General features: G+C 38.9%; 1 protein-coding gene across 1 annotated transcript in view; it reads left to right on the forward strand.

Moving 5' to 3' along the window:
* The window catches only part of OSTF1 (osteoclast stimulating factor 1), a 22,660-nt gene extending 4,241 nt beyond the window's left edge, over positions 1 to 18,419 (forward strand). Inside the window, exons 2-10 of the mRNA XM_075136232.1 lie at positions 5,906 to 5,952; positions 6,603 to 6,653; positions 6,734 to 6,797; positions 10,852 to 10,905; positions 11,347 to 11,454; positions 11,924 to 11,973; positions 12,089 to 12,167; positions 12,635 to 12,733; positions 15,876 to 18,419. Of these exons, the coding sequence (XP_074992333.1) occupies positions 5,906 to 5,952; positions 6,603 to 6,653; positions 6,734 to 6,797; positions 10,852 to 10,905; positions 11,347 to 11,454; positions 11,924 to 11,973; positions 12,089 to 12,167; positions 12,635 to 12,733; positions 15,876 to 15,934 (611 nt within the window). The 3' untranslated portion in view covers positions 15,935 to 18,419. The remainder of the gene's footprint in view (positions 1 to 5,905; positions 5,953 to 6,602; positions 6,654 to 6,733; positions 6,798 to 10,851; positions 10,906 to 11,346; positions 11,455 to 11,923; positions 11,974 to 12,088; positions 12,168 to 12,634; positions 12,734 to 15,875) is intronic.
* Positions 18,420 to 18,997: the final 578 nt, after the last annotated feature.

An 18,997-nucleotide genomic window follows, 5' to 3' on the forward strand; every position in this document is an offset into this window, starting at 1 on the left:
CTTCCTACAAGTGAAGGCATTCTATACATTTGCAGAAATAAAATTGGTAAGAAGTAGAAGATTTCAGCATCAAACTGTGCCAGTCAAAATTCATTTGTGAAATTGTGTTCGCATCTTCTGTGAGAATACCCTTAATTCTGATTTTCTGTAAACAAATGTTATTTGTTTACAGATACTGGCTGGTGCAGTCCATGATTGTTTCTGGGGTACCCCAGTTTGTCGTCTATGCTGGCACCAGTCTACCCTTTGCATTCTTTTCAACATGTCCCTAAACAGATTCCTAGGCTTGTTTGTTTGTTTGTTTAATATACCCTCTTCCCTTCCTCCCCCCTGGTTTGTATCCCCTATGTTCACTTCCCCTTTCTAACAAGCACTACTTAGAAGTGGAAGATGGTTCTCTAGCCAGTGGGGACTCCACTTTTTTCTGTCTCTGTTGTAGCAATCCTTAAATGCTGTGTTGTACTCTGTTGTGTCTCTGTGCAAGATCCAGTGAGCAAAATGCCAAAATACAAGCTGCACTCCTGTAAAACATATTTCCTCTACTTTTATTCCTGCTTGAAGGTCTGGGTGTAAAGCACCTTATTTTCCACTTCCTGAGAAGCCAGAAAAGGCCATAATGTTCTTCTAATAAAAGTGCGTGTCTCCTGAGAGACATGCAGATCATAATATGAACATCTCTTTGCTTACTAAAGCAAACTGCAAGCATATCACAAATTATTCTGATCTGCAGCTTACCTTTGATATTGTCACTTGACCAAAAGCTTGTGACTTTGAATTGCTGGTGTTGTCAGGTTGTGTGATTCCTTTGCAGGTACTTAGGCCAACATTGAGAAAACAAACACACTGTCCTTTTGCCACCATGCTTTCTGTGAGGTTGGGCAGAAGATGCCTCTCACTTCCTTCAGAGAAATTCGTCTGAATGTGTATCAGAATTCATATTCCCAGTTATGGGAGGGGAATCTAAAACCAGCGTAGGCCCTGGAACATGCAAACTGTCCTTTTCATTCCCCACATCCCAAATCTTATGCATATTTTCTCTTTTTGGTCCATTTGGTACAGGTGGGGATTCAAATTAGTTGTTTTCAATCAAGCTGGTGCTAGCGAGAGTACCTGATTCTCAACTGCTTCTCTGCAGCCTTATGGGAGCAAGGAGGAGGATGGCTAATGACAGGATTAGCTTGAACCCTTGGGAGTTGATAGACTAGAAGTTTTCTGATTTATCCGTAGATGGCCAATTCTGATTTTTTAGAGCAGAGAGATTATCCCTTTCTCTGTATTATAGGCACTGATAGTGTTTTGTGAAACCCAATGAGTCTGTTTATCTAAAGTAAGTTAATTATTCTGATTTTTATGGTAGTCTAGGGCTGCTTACTCTAAATATAACTAATGAAAAGATCTGCATCAGGATCAGTATCTGATTTGTAGAACCTTGTTTGCATCAATGAGATTTGATTGTGTCCGTCTGCGGCAGGCGAAGCAGGCTGTGAAATGCTGAAAGTCTCATATCAGTCCACTGGGGCCAAGCCTTGGTAGCTCCTGTGAACATTGGCTTACTGCCATGACTATTTTCTTAACTAAAATAAATGGCTTTTGCACCAAGTACTCTTTTTTTTGGTTGAGGAAGTAATATAAATTGACAGCTAATGAAATTGCTTTCCCTCCCCTTTGGTGCTGGAAGTTCAGCCTAACTGAAATATCTAAATAAGTAATGCCGTGCAGGGATGGGCCCTTTCCTTTTTCTTTTTTTTTTTTCTTTAACGGGTGAAAGCCAATAAGAGGAAAGCAGAGAATGCTTTGGTGGCAAGTTGAGTAAAAGAGGACATTTTAATGCTATTGTCTGTGGTGGTATAGAGAAGCTGGGGTAGAAGAACAGAGAGGAAGTGAAAAAAAAAAAGCATCACTGTGAGAGAAACAGTAACTCCTTGTTATGAAAACACTTAGCACTTCTTGGAAACAATCTTCTGTTAATGATACTGCAATTAATTTAAAATAAACCTCAAAATTGCTAGGAGAAAACAAAAAGCTTGTAGTCTTTTGAGAAAATGGTCTTTTTTTTAATTGCTTTGTATTACAAAGCACAGCAGTGATACTGTTTCAGTTCAGTACATATCAGAAGCTGCATTTTTAAGCTGTTGTTACTGTTTAGCACCTCAGTTTCTTTTATGCACTTAGCTGGGAGAGGGTCATATTAGAAATCTGAGTTGCCTGTTTCCTTTCCTGATAAAAGCAGGAGAAGTTTATAGGAGGAGTTATACGAAATAATTCGGAGGGCGTGAGGTCAGCCCAACCTGATAAAGGCATTTGATTTATGTTGTTGGTTAGGGAGAATCGTAAATTTGACCCCTTTAACCTGTTGTGTTGCTGGAGGGTTTGGCAAACTGTGGCTTGGGGAGTTTTTATGCTGAGAATATTAGTATCTGTTTAGTTTGTGCAATAAGTTATCTTTTTTATTTGTCAGATAGTTGTTTTGTGGATGTTTAATGCAAATTCCATGAGAAAGGAAAAGACAACCTTGTGGCTAAATTATGGAATTGAAAAGAAGAACCATTTAAATTTGTCCCTGCACTTAGATTTGTTGTGGGACACTTAACTGCACTGTGCTTCCATTTCCTTTGTTTTTAAAAGGGATACTCCCCTCGTTAGTCATGCTGAGAATAAAGTCATTACGGTTTGCCTGGTGCCTTGAAATCTTAAAAAGGTAGTTGCGTCTTCTGTATTCTCGTTATTTTGTCCTCTAGAAGTACATGGTGGGGAGGTGCAGTTGATCAACTTTGATAAGTTCAAATCAGTGCTAATGTGTTAGTTCTCCATCCTATATGAATCTTACAGCGTGGTTTGTAGTAAGGGGGAGTACAGGAGGTCCTCAGGCACTTTCTAACTTTTTGCTTATTCCGAAGGACACCTGCCAATACAAGCTCTAAGTCTGCCTGCATGCCTAGGGATGGGCATCGCTAGATAAAAGTGATTACAGGTACTCATGTGGCTAGTAAAATACAATTTGTCAGTAAGTGCAGAACAGGGATTCAAGTTTAATGTGCCCTTTGCATCCTGACATTTTGTTATTTTAAATCTTCTAGACTGATTTTTACATTAAAATTTGGCACAAATAATGCTGTGCCAAGTGCTAAAGTCCTGTTGTTCTTAGCTCTTAAATGCAGCAACATAACCAGGCTTAATGTCTGTTTATCAACAAATATTTGAAAGACTGGTGCCAGTAGTGAGTAGTGTTTAACTCCCATATAAGGTGCTGTAAAATTAACATTAACCAGACCTGCAGTTCTGTAGATGCAAGTCTGTACTCCGTGTTTCATCACAGGAAAATGCTTTAGAATGTGTTGTGCAGTGTGTGACACCACAGCTTGGCATTTGGGGAAGTAACTCTCTGTTTCAGTTGTATAGAATTAAAAAAAAAAACAAAACAAACCCCAAGCCAAAATACAAAAAACCCCACCCATTAATTGCCTTTTGTTTAAAGAACATTTCAGCAATACTTTTATCAGCACCAGTGTTTCCATTCTTCTTTTCCTCCCCTTAGGGTGTGATAGCTTTAGAAAACCTGTTGACACAGATGCAGTACATTATTACAGGAAACACATGCGACACACACAAATCTGTATTTTTTGCTTTTCCCTGTCTTCTGCCATCTTCTCATTTCCTCTTTCAATATATCTTATTTTTCCTTTTTGTTGTCCATTTCCTCCTTTTACTTACATAAAACCTTGAAAATTGGTGGGTGATGGTTAAAGTTGCCAGAGTCGTCAGTGTGCAGTTCTGTCTTGCATTTTTCTGCCATCTATGTAAGAAAGCCAAGGAGAAGGGACAGTACTCTGTCACCCATCCTGTCATTTCTTGTTCTTTTTTTCTTTTTTTTTTTCTTTTCCTTTTTTTTTTTTTATTTGACTTTTTCACAGCTGCAGTTCAGGCATTTCATTCTGAAGCTCTTAGATCTGGGACACATTACTGACTACTGTCCTTGTTCATCATTTCCGTATGGGTCATGAACAGAACACAGGTTTCATCCTTTTTAGCTGTTGTCACAGTGCAGGTATTTAGTTTCTGAGGCAAAGGACTGAGAAGTGTTGGACCTTTTATGTCTAGGAAATGGCTGCTGTGTGAGAGAGAGAACCAGGAAAACCAAACTGAAATTCTATGGTGTTATTAAAAAATAAGATCTGGGAGGAGCATGGGATACAGTTACAAATTGGAAGAAAAATCGTATATGCAGTGTCTACATGCTTTTAGCAATCTAGAAAGTCTACACAGATTAATTTTATGGTTATACTTTTACATACACTTAGCCCCAAAAAATCCTGAGACAGAGGACTACAGAAATGTTATGCTTAGCAATTATGCCTTGGTAAATACCACTTCATAAACATGTGCTGTGGCATGGCTCTTGCTAGGGAATATCCAGAGGTATTTGAGAACATCTTTTAAGAGCCACCCCAAGACTGTGGGGTATGCTGCAAAATGGCAGCTTACACAGTTGAGTACATCCTCAGCATATGTACATTTAGACTGACATTTCTAAAGCCCTTAAGTTAACTTTCTAAAATGATCACTACTATGGGTAGGCTTTTAGATACTGGGGTAACAAAGACTACATCTAGCAAAAAACAGACAAAAAAATTTCTAGCAATGGTTCTTTACAGAAGGGTAAAGGCTTATTCTTGAGACATAAGGAAACTTACTCTCTCGTTACTCAGTTCTCTCCATGTACTATACTACACAAGATTTTATGTATGCACACTTTATTGTACAGTACTAACCTTTGGCAGTAAGTTCATCAGTTTCTCTGAGGGTACAAAATAGCCTGGGCTAAGTGTGGTTTAAGTAATGCATTGTCCTGATGGAACAAATACTGCTTCCATCACAAGTTAATCTATATAAACACGTACAGTGTAGTGTAAGGACGTGACATACAGCTACATACTTAGGATATTTAAAAATACAGAAATCTACATACTTAAGACTTCAATATCTAAAAGTAAGTAATACAGAACAGTCTGCATAATATATTTCTCCATTGAGTTCAGTGGACTTCAGCAATTCAACTAATAAAATTATGTAAGACACATGTGTCTTTTCTATACTAATCTTATACTTTCTGCTTGGTGCTCTTTAAATGTACTTTTATTGATTTTTTTAAAAAAATGTTTATAGGGCTGCTTCTTTTGTAGTTTATGCAATTAAATTTGTACCTCTCTGCATTAAGTTTATTTTTTCTTGGCTTGGATGCTGCTGACAGTCTCTTCAAAACTGCCCTATTAAAATGAATGTTGCCCACTTAGTGGAATTGTAAACACTATAGCTTATTTTAAGCATCTGAACAGAACACCATGTCAGTTGTACATTCCATAAATAGGACTTGGTGTCTTTTTGTCATTTGTCATTTTTCTTAAATGCAGTGATTTCTGTGCTACTGCATTATTTTCCTAATTAGTAATGGCTACAAATAAGTATGAGAACATGTTGCAGATGTTGGTCATTGTTTTGTTTCTTTATTCTTTCCTTAATTCTGTATCATTTGACAAATCTGATATTATTAATAAAAATATATACAACATGTATGAGCGTGTGTGCGTGTATATGACTGAAACTACACTTTGCCTCAGAAATCGATGGCAACGCTTTAGTTGACTTGTACGGTGAACTATGAAGACTGTGTTAGTTGTGCACAGGAGACAGCTTACATTTAGCTGATCAGTTGGCCTGCTTCCTTCAGAACCCGTGCTGCTGGGTTGAGTCTTTTCATCATGATTTTCATTGACAGAGGCATAGCACAAATTGATTCAGGGAGCAGCTTTAAGGGTTAAGGAAAGGAATTTATTTGGATTTGAGGGCTGTATGTGTATACTGTGTTTAGAAGGCATGATACTGATCCTGTTTATTTTTTCTTTTTCAGGGCAGGTTAAAGTGTTCAGAGCCCTGTATACATTTGAGCCCAGAACGGTAAGTACACTGGATTTCAGGGTTTTGAGAAGCTTAATTTTAATCTTCTCTATAATAACATTTCTTCAGTTCTGCTAGAGTTGGCCTATTAGACTTACTGTGCTATGTTTTCAATGGAAAAAGCTGTTGATGGGTATCGGTTCTTAATGTGACTAAAACTGCCTGATTAATCATCACTCTCCTTTTTTAAGTCCAGCTCTTTTTAAAATCAGCATGCTTTCTTCTCTATTATCAGATACCTGCAATCTAAGATCAGCAATCTAAGTGATTTTTTTTTCTTTTCTTCCAAGGGCAACAAAGATAATTGAGAACTAAGAGATTTGATGAACTGGGACCAACCAAAAAGGGGATGAAGTTAACAAACACAAGATATATTTCACTGCTTTTGTTGCAAAGTGCTCTGTTGGAAAGGCCACAGTCTTTTTCTTTAGTTGTCAGGAAGGTCATAAGTCCAAAAAGTTAGCTGTAGGCAAGTCAAACTACAGTATGAAAGACTGTAGGGCTGTTGTCTAGTTGCTAGAGAATTTGAGTTATTGTTCTTTTGAAAGAAGAGCTGAATGTACTCTGTGTTATCCAGGTGTTTGTTTTACCTAAGTACACACATTCAGATCTTTGTTGACTCTTCTTTTTTAAATTTTTTTTTTTTAAAGCCAGATGAACTGTACTTTGAAGAAGGAGATATCATTTACATCTCAGACATGGTGAGTCTAAGACATCCCATACAGACTGAATGCTAAGATGCAGCATATCCCTTCTAAAATATTTTCCCTTTTCTCTGCAGAGTGATACAAATTGGTGGAAAGGAACTTGCAAAGGAAGAACTGGACTAATTCCAAGCAACTATGGTAATGTCTAGAATATTTTCATTTGGTAAGATCATTCACAATCAAAGGAAATCACTAAATAAAAATAACTGATACACTTATTTTCAAAAACTGATCACAGTATTAGCATTTAACAGCCCTCTGCCAGAGTATTTCAGAATACATCTGCAATATTCATCAGCACTGTACATCAGCAGTGGACAGGCTGTCTTATGTTTTTATAATCTAGAGACAGCTTGAGTTTGCCAAGTGTTCATGTTTCTGGTTGTGCAGGTAACAGTAATAGATGTTCTCAGTTTTGAGGGGAAGAATGCATGGATCTAAAGAACGTTTTTACAGATGGCACATGAAATTGATAGGCTTGTATTCTTGATACCATCAATGAACGTCTTGCAGTTTTTAAGATCTTCTCATTAAGATCTTCTCTTAGCTATATACTTTCAGTCTACATTGTCTTTTTTTAAGTAGACCTAAGGGTGGACAGCTGCAGCCTTTAGTAGCTTTGAGATCAGGAAGTCTGACACTGCGTGGGGTGGCTTCTTACAGAGATAGATATTCAATACTGGAATTGTTAAGTAAACCTGCATATGGTCAGGAAGCTAAAGCAGATTATGAGCAATTCTGTAGACCTCCTTTGATTTTTTTACTTTTGTTTCCTCCACTTAAATAAGGCTGTTTTGTTTGCCATTTGTTGCTTTTTAATGAATATATTGAGCCACAGAACACATTGTTTTCTTGGGGATTGCACCACATTAAATATCCCACACCTGTTTGGACTGAATAGAAATTGCTTTTCCAGATTCAGCTAAAATCACTTTGAAAAGCCATGAGTACAGACAACACAATTCTTCCAAGTCCTCCCAGGAAATGTAGGCAGAGTAGCAGTGTCACATGACAGATTACGTCAAAACTGCTAATACATTAGTAACTGCAGTTGCTTCATGTTGTCCCTTCTTCACTAGGAGGCAATGCTGTGATTCTCTGCCCTGACTTGTAGTTAGTAGAAACACATGAATAGAAGCCTATGGTGCGCTTATTGAGACCATGGCATCGAATTTCACCTCAGTTTGTGACTTCCAGACTGGTTCTACTCTTGCTATCTGCCAGAGGTGGTCACTGTTATATACAAGAAGAATAGTTTACACGTGCTTACCTACACTCAAATTTCTTCTGAACGTTGAAGTGTGTTATATTTAGAATAAAACCAACAACTTACTAATTCAGTTTGTGTTCCCATTGAGATCATTTGGAAAAGTTGCTTCCAGAGTGCTTTACTGAAAAGTTATCTGAGCAACAGTTTCACTTCCATTTTAGTCCAGGCGGAGGGTTGTGGGCTAGTGGTGTGTCTGTCTGCATGTTTGCAAAAATTTCATGTAAGCAGAACAGAAGCCTCTGCAGACCCTAAGAGTGAAGAGTACCACGAACATGTCTTCTGATTTAGACAAACTGTGCAACATGCCCAAAGGCCTGCTTCTGCTGGTTGCTACCATTAGGACTGCCTAGGTTCAGTCTTAACCATCGAAACACTGTGATCTCCTGTGCACTTCTACAACCTTTGTGCAAAAGGTGGAGACAGACCTGAAACTACTGAATCTCTGGTGGGTTCTTGTGCTCCATCTGCTGGGCTTGAAGGAACACATTTGAAAAGATTGTGAACAGAAAAGCTAGTAAAGGCACAATCAGTGTTACCTGCATTGAAAATACTTATTACTGAACATCTGACAAGAATTTTCTAAAGACAAAGTTATTTTTAGGCTTTTGAGACAGTGTTGTTAGCATTAATGCTTTCTGCTGTGCATAGCAAGCACTGCTCAATATGACTAGCATGTTCGGCTTGTGTAATGGTTGTCTGCTCTGGGACTGGCTTCTCCCACTCTGCTTTAGGATTCTGTTCACTGTTTGCACAATTTTTTTAAGCTGAAATATCAGAATCTAGCATTTGCATTTCATTTTACTCACAGCTAGAGAGAGAAGCATGTGAAATCTTGCAATTACAAGCATTATGGGAGGAATACACACCAAAGTCAGAAAAGATCTGAATAGGCCACAACAGTCTTGAGACTTTTATTTCTGGTGTGTACACTATATTTGCCCGCATTGCATCTGATTACAGTAACAGTTTGATCTGAGGAACACTCTTTCACATTCTCCCTGCTTCCTGTAACAAGCTATAGTGCAAGGGCTTAGAGAGCCTACTGATCTCAGATTGTACACTGTCCTACTTGCCTGTACCCTTAGTAGTCACAGGCATCTGTGGTTTTCCACCTAAAAAAGAAGTTTTTAAAAAAGGGTTTCCAGATGATGGTCCCACTTCCAACTGTTTCACAGAGCTGTTCAGTTTCTTTTTGCTGTTGCAACAGCACAGTGACCAAGAACTGTTTGCTGCTCCTCTCTAGTAAAACCTAAAGTTTGTGAGATCAAGAAAAGGTCTACAGAATCCTGAACTTCAGTCTGCCCATCACTCATTGTTTAAGCAGTTTTGATTTGCAGACCTCCTGCAAGTTCTCCAGGGAAAATAAAAAATCTCCGTAAAACGAATAGGAAGCCTATTGACAGTGGATTTTTTTAGTTACCTTTCACAGACCCCCTGGAAATAATTCACTCATAACTACAGTATTTGTAGTTATGTACGGGATAACTATGGATTTGATGGGTGGACTGTCCGGTGGATGAGGAATTGGTTGGATGGTCGCATCCAGTGGTCAATGGCTCAGTGTCCAGATGGAGATCGGGGACAAGTGGTGTCCCACAGGGATCCGTATTGGGACCGGTACTGTTTAATATCTTGATCAATGACATAGACAGTGGGATCGAGTGCACCCTCAGCAAGTTTGCAGATGACAGCAAGCTGAGTGGTGTGGTTGACATGCTTGAGGGACGGGATGCCATCCAGAGGGACCTGGACAAGCTGGAGAAGTGGGCCTGTGTGAACCTCATGAGGTTCAACAAGGCCAAGTGCAAGGTCCTGCACCTGGGTCGGGGTAGCCCCTGGTATCAGTACAGGCTGGGGGATGAAGGGATTGAGAGCAGCCCTGCAGAGAAGGACTTGGGGGAACTGGTGGATGAAAAGCTAGACATGAGCCGGCAATATGTGCTCGCAGCCCAGAAGGCCAGCCGTAATCTGGGCTGCATCAAAAGAAGCGTGGCCAGCAGGGCGAGGGAGGTGATTCTCCCCCTCTACTCTGCTCTGGTGAGACCCCACCTGGAGTACTGCGTCCAGCTCTGGAACCCTCAGCACAGGAAAGACCTGTTGGAGCGGGTCCAGAGGAGGGCCACGAAAATGATCAGGGGGATGGAACGCCTCTCCTATGAAGGAAGGCTGAGAGAGTTGGGGTTATTCAGCCTGGAGAGGAGAAGGCTTCAGGGAGACCTTACTGCAGTCTTTCAGTACTTAAAGGGGACTTACAAGAAAGACGGGGACAAACTTTTTAGTTTGTTGCGACAGGACAAGGGGGAAGGGTTTTAAACTAAAAGAGAGTAGATTTAGACTAGATGTAAGGAAGAAATTTTTTACAGTGAGGTGGTGAAACGCTGGCACAGGTTGCCCAGAGAGGTACTAGATGCCCCATCCCTGGAAACATTCAAGGTCAGGTTGGACGGGGCTCTGAGCAACCTGATCTAGGTGAACATGTCCCAGCATGTGGCAGGGGGGTTGGACTAGATGACCTTTAAAGGTCCCTTCGGACCCAAACTATTCTATGGTTATACAGATGGCAAGCTGTAGATTGAAAGCCTAGCCACATGCAACTGCTCAAAACCATCTTAAAAGTGTAAAAAGGGAAGTAACAACTGAGATGAAATATTGCCAGATTCCTGGTGGCTTGCAACCAATGATCAATTTCATGCTGTTCTTTGAAGCTTTCACAAGCTCTTCTCTGAATTGCTTTCCCCTACACAGGAAATTGAAGTGCACTTGACTAGTCCACGACTCCCAAATCCCCTTTCACATTAGAATCAAATATGTATTACTCGTTTTTCTGGAATAAATCAAAGTTTTATTTCCACACATAAAACTGTGTGGATATCTGTTCAGTTTCAGAAGTAGTTTCAGAATTTACTCTCTGTTTCATTTCAGTGGCAGAGCAAGCTGAGTCTATTGATAACCCACTGCATGAAGCTGCCAAGCGTGGTAAGTGTGATTTGGGTTTTAGTTGTGTAATGCTAAAGGGTGATTTGTTTGGTTTTTTGCCAAAATAATAATATATTTAGAATGAAGTGTCCTGTCTGTTCTGGTTGTCTGGTTAAGTTAACTGGTAAATTTTGCAGCTTTCAGAAGCTGAGCTAGTTTACAGCCTGGTAGAATTGCCACTCTGTGATTGTATACACAGAAAAAGAGTTTGGTGCCATCCATTTAACTACATAGGGATCTAAAGGTCTTCTGGGAATGGAAGAAAAGATGTTTGGTATGACTTGGACTCGTTTTATGAATTGTAAGTGTTGCTGCTAATCACTTGTTTTCCTCATAAGTTCATAGGAGGACTGACACCCTTCAGAAAGAATTACGTGCCTTTAATGGTTCTGTCAACTTTTCAAAGAAGAAGAAATCATCAAAACTGAATTTGTCTTTCAGGCAACCTAAGCTGGCTGAGAGAGTGTTTGGATAATCGAGTTGGTGTCAATGGCTTAGACAAAGCTGGAAACACAGCTCTGTACTGGGCATGCCATGGAGGCCACAAAGGTATCAGAATTAATTTGAAATGACTATTCTCTGGTCTTTTTGATTTGTTTGTTAGACTGATGCTAAAATTGTAGTACTAAATAATAAAGCTAGGATTTTTTTAATGTGATTTTAATTTTTTTAAAAGAAAAGTTGAAGCTAGAAGGGAGGGTCAGCTCCATCAAATGTTGTGTGTTTTGTTGTTGCTGTTGAAGGAGGCTTTCTAATCAGCATAACTGTTAGAAACAGAGGGGGAAGAAGGACAGACCAAAAAGAAATGTAGTGTTGTTTTGGGTATTTTAGGCAGTAGCATTTCTTTGTGACTAATGGTTGTTTGCTCAATGCAGCCTGCCTGTTACAGATTCTCATTAGCTGATTGGATCGCTCTTTCAGTGAATCTTAACCAAAATTTATACTATGAACACAAAAAAGCCTATTTTGTTTCCACTCAATTTTTCTCTTTATTCCATGCCCCCACTGTTTTTTGCAGATATAGTGGATGTTCTGTTTACCCAGGCAAACCTAGAGTTAAACCAACAGGTAGGTCAAACCAACAGACCCTTACAGTAGAGGTGTGATGTTATTCATCCTTGGTACAAGCTGAAAGGTTTTTTGCTGTATTTTAATCCTGTTGCTTTTCCCTCTAACTCCACAGAACAAATTGGGAGACACAGCTTTGCATGCTGCTGCATGGAAAGGTTATGCAGATATTGTAGAGATGCTGCTGGCAAAGGGTAAAGATCTTCACCAAGGTTTCAACAATCTGTGTGGCAGACTAGATTCCTGAATGTTTATTAATCTGTATTTTTTAACTGTTTTCCTATAACCCAGGTACAGTCCCTAGCCAGCTTACCTGCCTGACTTTATAAGCCTTGCAGAAAATTCTGACAGCTGTTTGGAAAGTAGACATCTCACCTGCTCAAGATAAATTTCGTCCTGCTTTGCAGACAAAATTAGGCACTTAACCCCAGAACAGCAATGACATCTGCTTCCTGGAAAGGGAAAGCAGCCAGCAAGTTCCCTAGCCAACTGTAGCTTACGGAAGAGCATCCATAGCTTTTAGTCTGCTTCAGAGCAGTCCACAGATGAAATTCCCTTGTCCATTACTGTTCTACCCATGCTACTGAAACTCGTATCGTAGTACCATTGCTCAAGAAATAGCTTGGACAGTGATTCATGATGAAAATTTTCTATTATAAAGGGGCAAGAACAGATGTGAAGAACAATGAGAAGAAACTGGCTTTAGACATGGCAACCAATGCAGCTTGCGCTTCCCTGCTTAAGAAGAAACAGAGTGCAGGTATTTCTGGTTTTGTTATTCTGATACATTTTGCCCTTTTAGAGGACACTTAATATTTTGATCAAATATCAATATGTTGATAGCCATAAAAACCAGTTGGGAGCTACACGGGCTAAGAGTTGTGTTTGGAAGGGTTCACTTGAGCGGGTTAGTTCAGCAGAGCTATGATGGGGTCCTGTGGTTTATCACATTCAGTGTTGCTGACTCCACACAAAATGCCAGCTTGTGTCAGCAAGAGGCAAAAGAGTTCAGAAGATGTGGAAATAGTAAGGAAAGGGAAGGAAATGGAAGACAGGCCCTTCAGAGTGGAGAGACAGAAAGAAAGCAAGGGTGGAAACTACTTTAAAAGCAGTACACCACAAGGGACAGGGTATGAGAGTAAAACAATTGGTACGTTCCCCCTTACGCCTATCTGTTCCTCCAATCTAAGCCAAACAAAGACGAACAGACATTTCTCTTTTATTTCCTTATTGCTCATTTTTTTTAAAATTTCTTATTCCTATGTGTCTCTGACATAGGAATCTCTCATAGAGAAATAAAGAAAAAATGCTTTCAGGTATTTATGAAAATAGTCTCACTGCCTCCCACTTGCGTTCTTCTCTCCTAATAGCACAGTGTCCATGTACAAAAGAGTTAAAGAGATACAAGGCTATTTTAAAAACCTGAACAAAGACTGAATTGCTCAGTATCGCGTAATTAATGTTACCTGTAGCTTTCAGGAGGCTGAAGTTAGGGTGGAAACCCTAGGTGAATTACACGTGAGATGTGAAATTACTTAAAAACACAGGCAGAGTTACAGCTTGTATCAGTGGTACATGCAGTCTAGCAACTGTATTGTCACAGGGCTAGTGAGAACAGAGGGAATGCTAACCTGTGGGTGGTTAGTGGTTGTGGGAATTAAATGGTGGAATCGCTGACTGCAGCTTTAGAAGGCCAAGAAGAGCAGTTGCAGCAAAAACACTGTCCAGCTTTTTGATAGAGATAATATCAGGATTTCCCAGAAAACCTTGACAAATTATTTCAATCAGTTTTGACTCTGAAGAAAGCAGTTGTAATAAAGGACAGAATTTCTTCTGTTTCTGTATTTTTTTCTCTTGTAAGTTAATCCCTGTTAGGAGCACTTATTTCATCTTTGCCTGTCAATTGTAGGCACCTGGTACAGAAGTATTCTTTGTTCTAATGTTCCTAATAATTGTATTAATGTTTCGTTTTCTGATACTCGGTAACTTCTCTTCTACTTCTGGTGCATTTGCTTCCCTCCCTCTAAATTAATTTTGTTTCCTGGCTGACTGATTTTTCATCCTTAGTCACTTCATCTATCACCAGTCTCTGGTACTCCCGCACACTATCTTTTCTTGTTTGCCTTGATGTAAGCACTGGTGTTCTCAGTCTTAACTGCAATTTCAATATTAGCTTTCTTGTTTGTTCTTCTGTCTTATTTTGGCCTTTTATAATCTCTGTGACACCGCTGATTTGTATACTTTTCTTGTATTTTGTATTTTCTTGGTTATTTCTGTTCATTTTATTCTTCTGTGTCTATTGATTCTACATTTCAGTATTTCCAATGTCAGTGAGCGAATTATTGTTTTAGACTAGATATAAGAAAGAAATTCTTTATAGCGAGGGCAGTGAAACACTGGGACAGGTTGCCCAGAGAGGTGGTAGATGCCCCGTCCCTGGAAACATTCAAGGTCAGGTTGGACGAGGCTCTGAGCAACCTGATCTTGTTGCAGATGTCCCTGCCCATGGCAGGGGGTTTGGACTAGATGGCCTTTAAAGGTCCCTTCCAACCCAAACTATTCTGATTCTATGATTCTTTTTCAGAGATTCAGTCCTATATCAGTAGTCTTCCTGTCCCCAGTTTCAAATCTGTTCCTATTTAGGTATGGCTTCTATCATAGTCCGTCTATAAAAATTTTGTTTTACCCAAGGAAGCTTACTTTGCCTCCACTTAAATGTTCAGTTTTGTGTTTTATGTGTATATACACACGTTCAAATGTCATAATTGCTGAAGTACATTCTAAGAAATGAAAGTTATTAAAATCCTGTCATAGAAATGCAAAAGAATGGTGTCGTTTGTGCTCCTGAACAAGGGAACACTTGTTATACAGAAGACATAGGATTTGTCCTGTCTTGAAGTATGGCCCCTTTAGCACAGGGCTCTACAATTTGTTTCTTTTCTTTCCTTTCTTCCTTTGCTGCTTCTCCTACTCAAAAAGGAAAAAAATATTTTTTTCTCTTAGATTTCTTTTATCAAAACAGTTGAGCAGGTCAGTTTTAAATTTGCTCATTTTTCTTCTTCCAGAAGTCTAGGATAACATGATTATCATTTCTGTGAATTATGTCAGTCTTGTTATGCCTGCACCTGATATTTTTAATGCTTTGTTTTAATATGTTATTGCAAAGCTATGACTGACTAGAATCTTGTGGTTCCTGACTCTCAGTAGTACAATATAATATACATTATATATAATCCATATTCCTATTCCCGTATATTTGAAAATCTGTAGGCAAATAATCATCTATTACAAAAAGCCCATGCTGTTTATCTTTGTACAGTCCCAAAGGTAGATGTAGTTCTCCAGGCACTGCTGCACATCTGGTGAACACACTTTAATACTCCTGTTTTCTGGAGTATTGAAGGATAGTACTGTCCTTCAAAAGCAAAAGTTCATAAGTAGAGCTAAGAAATATTTATTCAAGAAAAAACGTAGGTGAGAAAAGAGGGAGGGGAGAGAATAGATGGAATGTGTTTGATTTTAAGCAGAGAATGGCAGCCAGCTAGGCACTCAGAATAAAACCATAGAGGCTCTTCCGCCAATTCACCCATCCTTTCATTTGCCATTTAAAGGTAATACATACAGAAAATAGAATTAAAGAGTTCCAGCTCTGCTGTACAGGTTCCAAGGAGCCAGAAGATGGCTCTTGAAGGTCACGAACAGACTAAATCTTGTATGTAGGAAATGTGATTTCTGGCTTAGCTCTGCCTTTGAGATCCAGACCTACAGCCCCATCTGTGTAGCCTTAACATCTCTAAGTGGTGGAGGAATCGGGTTTCTCAGATGCTGGTTTGCAAACATTGCAAGTATGAGGCTTCTTCTGATTTTATCCTGGATTAAGAGAGAACTTTGTTTCTTTCCAGGTGCAGTCCGAACGTTAAGTAATGCAGAGGAATACCTCGACGATGAAGATTCCGATTAGCTTTTTTCATTCAGCCTAGAGAATATAACTTGCGTTCCTATGTCATTCTCAAAACAGATCTTTCCAACTGTAAAAATATCTTACTTAGAGTATTGCAGTCTTCCAATATAGCATATAAATGAGAGGGTGAAATCATGCTTTCCAAAAGAATAATCTTCACGTGTGCCAGAAGATGCCACATTTTAAATCAGAGTGCCTTTGGAATTATCTCACAGAGAAAGTGTGGCATACCCTTATCATTCAGTGGGCATAGGACCATCTTCTAAACTCACAGGTTTCATCTCAGGCCTTCTCAGCAAGTGCGTTGCGTCTCTGGAATACACTCCTCAAACTGAAAGGTCCCTCTGGGACAGCAGGACACCATTGCTAACATTTCCCAAAATCTCCCTGGATATAGGTTCCTTTGTGCAGATAAGATAATACTGGCAGAGTCAGTACTGGCTGACAGGCATGAATGGAGATGCTGCTATAGAGAGGGACGATCTTTTGCCCACATTGAGCCAGCAAGACAAGGTTTGATTTTTTTTTTGTGGGGTTTTTTGGTAATTTTTTTCCCCCCATTCCTTCCTGTACCCCTCTAAGTAAGGGGTAGAATGACATGGGACGATCTGCCCCGGATGCTTTGTTTTCTCTATCACTATGGGCCCAATCCCTGAAATGTAAACTCAGGTGAAATGCTTGCTTAAGTCAGTTTTGCTTGAGAAATACACTTAATTTTGGACTTAGTGACTTGATTATTTTGCTTTTTGAAGTGCATTATGCTGAAACTATTCATAGTGAAAGGAAGACAGAATATTTTTCTATTTATCCTGCCTAAAATTTTTTTTTTACTGATTTCTTGCTTTTATTTTTTAAAAGTGTTCTTATATTTTGTCCTAAATTACCTCAAAGCTTAAGTGTGTTTGAAGGAATGAGGGAAGATGTATACTGAATATACCACAAGAGATATCTGAAGCTGAATAAACATTTTAAAAATGTATTGCTTCTTCCTGTGAAGTAAAGACAACTAAAAAATAAATTGAGCCACTTTCAAGCTTTCCTGCAGAGTTAAAAAATAAGTACTTCCTTTAGATTGCTCAAATAGCTGCAGCCAAATATTATACCCTACTGAGGGATACTTCCTTACTGTGATGGTAAGAAAATGTTACAAGTATTTTGAGATACAATCCCATTTTCAATTTTTGTTGCTAATTTCCATGTTAGCAACTTTGACAGATTCAGACACAGCAGTCTGTGGTACTTAAAAAAAACAAAAAGAAAAAAAAAAAGGCAAAAAAAAAAAAAGGCAAAAAAAAAAGCTCTTGTGAAAGATTGGGGATAAATGAAAACCTCTTGCGAAAGTTTGGGGATAAATGAAAATCACACTAAGTATTTTAGAGATTAAAAGAAGTCCAGAGCACTCTATCATGCCACTTTTAAAAACATATTGAACCAGAGTTTTGTATTTTTATTATCCTGGAAAGAACTAGATACAAGTAAAGCTTGTTAAATGAGCACTTACCAAAGAAGGCAGCATTTAATGACCAGAACTGTGTAAGATGGAGGCGTTGCACAAATAGTCATCTGCAGAAACAACTCTAAACTGTTTAAGTGTTAAAACCATAGAACAAATGTTTTAGCCTTATGAAATATTGTGGTCAACTGAACAGTGATGTTTTATTTTGTGTGAACTTGAGGATCCTAGAGGGGAAGAAATAAAAACCAAAGCCACCAAGTTTTTCTCTCTAGCTTTTATTAGAACAATTGTTTAACATCACTCATAGTCGAAAGAGACTGTCCTGCTTCGCATTTTATCAGCCAGCTATTTTTACTAGCTCAGACTTGACCACAGTCAAGCCACATGTTATGCTGCATGCTGTTGATTAACATGATGTAATTTCATAGTGCAAGCAGAAAAGGACCTGTAATAAGAGGCTAGAGAAGCAAGAAGGTTCATGTGTCTGTTACATGAGTCTTTTTCCTGCATAAAGGAAGCTCACAAGGTTAAAATTCTTCAGTGTCACAGGATGTGGAGGCAATGGCTCTTCCCAAGTCACTGTTTTCTCTATCAAGCTTTGGAGGCAGAGTTTGTATTCATAAATAACTCTTAATGTGATGTCTTCTGCTGCGATGGGTTCAACATCCTACAAGTTCATTGCAGCATTTGATTTAAAAATTTAACATTATGCTCATGTCTGTAGAATTAGCTGCTGCCGGAAGACCCTGTCTTCTTCTGCAGACAGATCTCGGTGCTGCAAGGGAAGAATGGTGACAGAAGCACAAGTTGGGCCTAAAGATTGCATGAGAAGTCCTTACTGGAGTGTCCTGAAGAAGGCACATTTACATTGCAAGGCAGCTCGCTAGTGCTGTAATTTGTTTCTAGGACCAAAATTACTGCTTTTTTTTTTTTTTTACAACTTTGTTTTCCTCATGCAACTGTTTACTCATCTTCTGAAATACAAATCACTGTGAAAACTTTTCAGGCAATAAATTACTTTTTGCCTAACTCTAGCAGTTAAGTTTTGATTTAAAAAAAAAACAGAGCAAAAGTCTTATACCTAGAAGGAATTACAGCTGGAGTAAGATGATACAGTATCTTACTACTTAAGCAAACCTGCTTATTCCCCTTGCTTTTCTCCAATGTGTGTGTCACTACAGGCTCTTGGATAAATTTAAGACTCTTTCCAAGGACAGCTGCATTCAGGTTTGTAACAATAAGAAAAGTAGGTTTTTAAGAAGAGCAACAAAATGAAAGGTATAAAGCTCATGGTGTTTCCTAACTGCACATTGAAGGATATTCTGTCGTGTGTGCTTCTGGTTGAATTACGTGTGCGCCTTTCCATTGAAAATCAGCTATGTTCCAGTTAGAAGCGCTGTGCTGTTAGGGCATAGAAATTGTTGATTTATTTGAGGCTTTTTCAAACTAAACCAGTAAATTTTCTGCCTGCTTCATCAAAAATCAAACGCTTAATCCCTGTTTTCTAGAAAAGAAAATGGGACATTTCATCAACTGTCTTTAGTATAGTTCTCAGACAGTCCATGTGGATAATCTTTAAGTTATGCTGTTACTAAGACAAAACCCAC

This window comes from Calonectris borealis, chromosome Z, assembly GCF_964195595.1.
Source record: "Calonectris borealis chromosome Z, bCalBor7.hap1.2, whole genome shotgun sequence".
Taxonomy (NCBI): domain Eukaryota; kingdom Metazoa; phylum Chordata; class Aves; order Procellariiformes; family Procellariidae; genus Calonectris; species Calonectris borealis.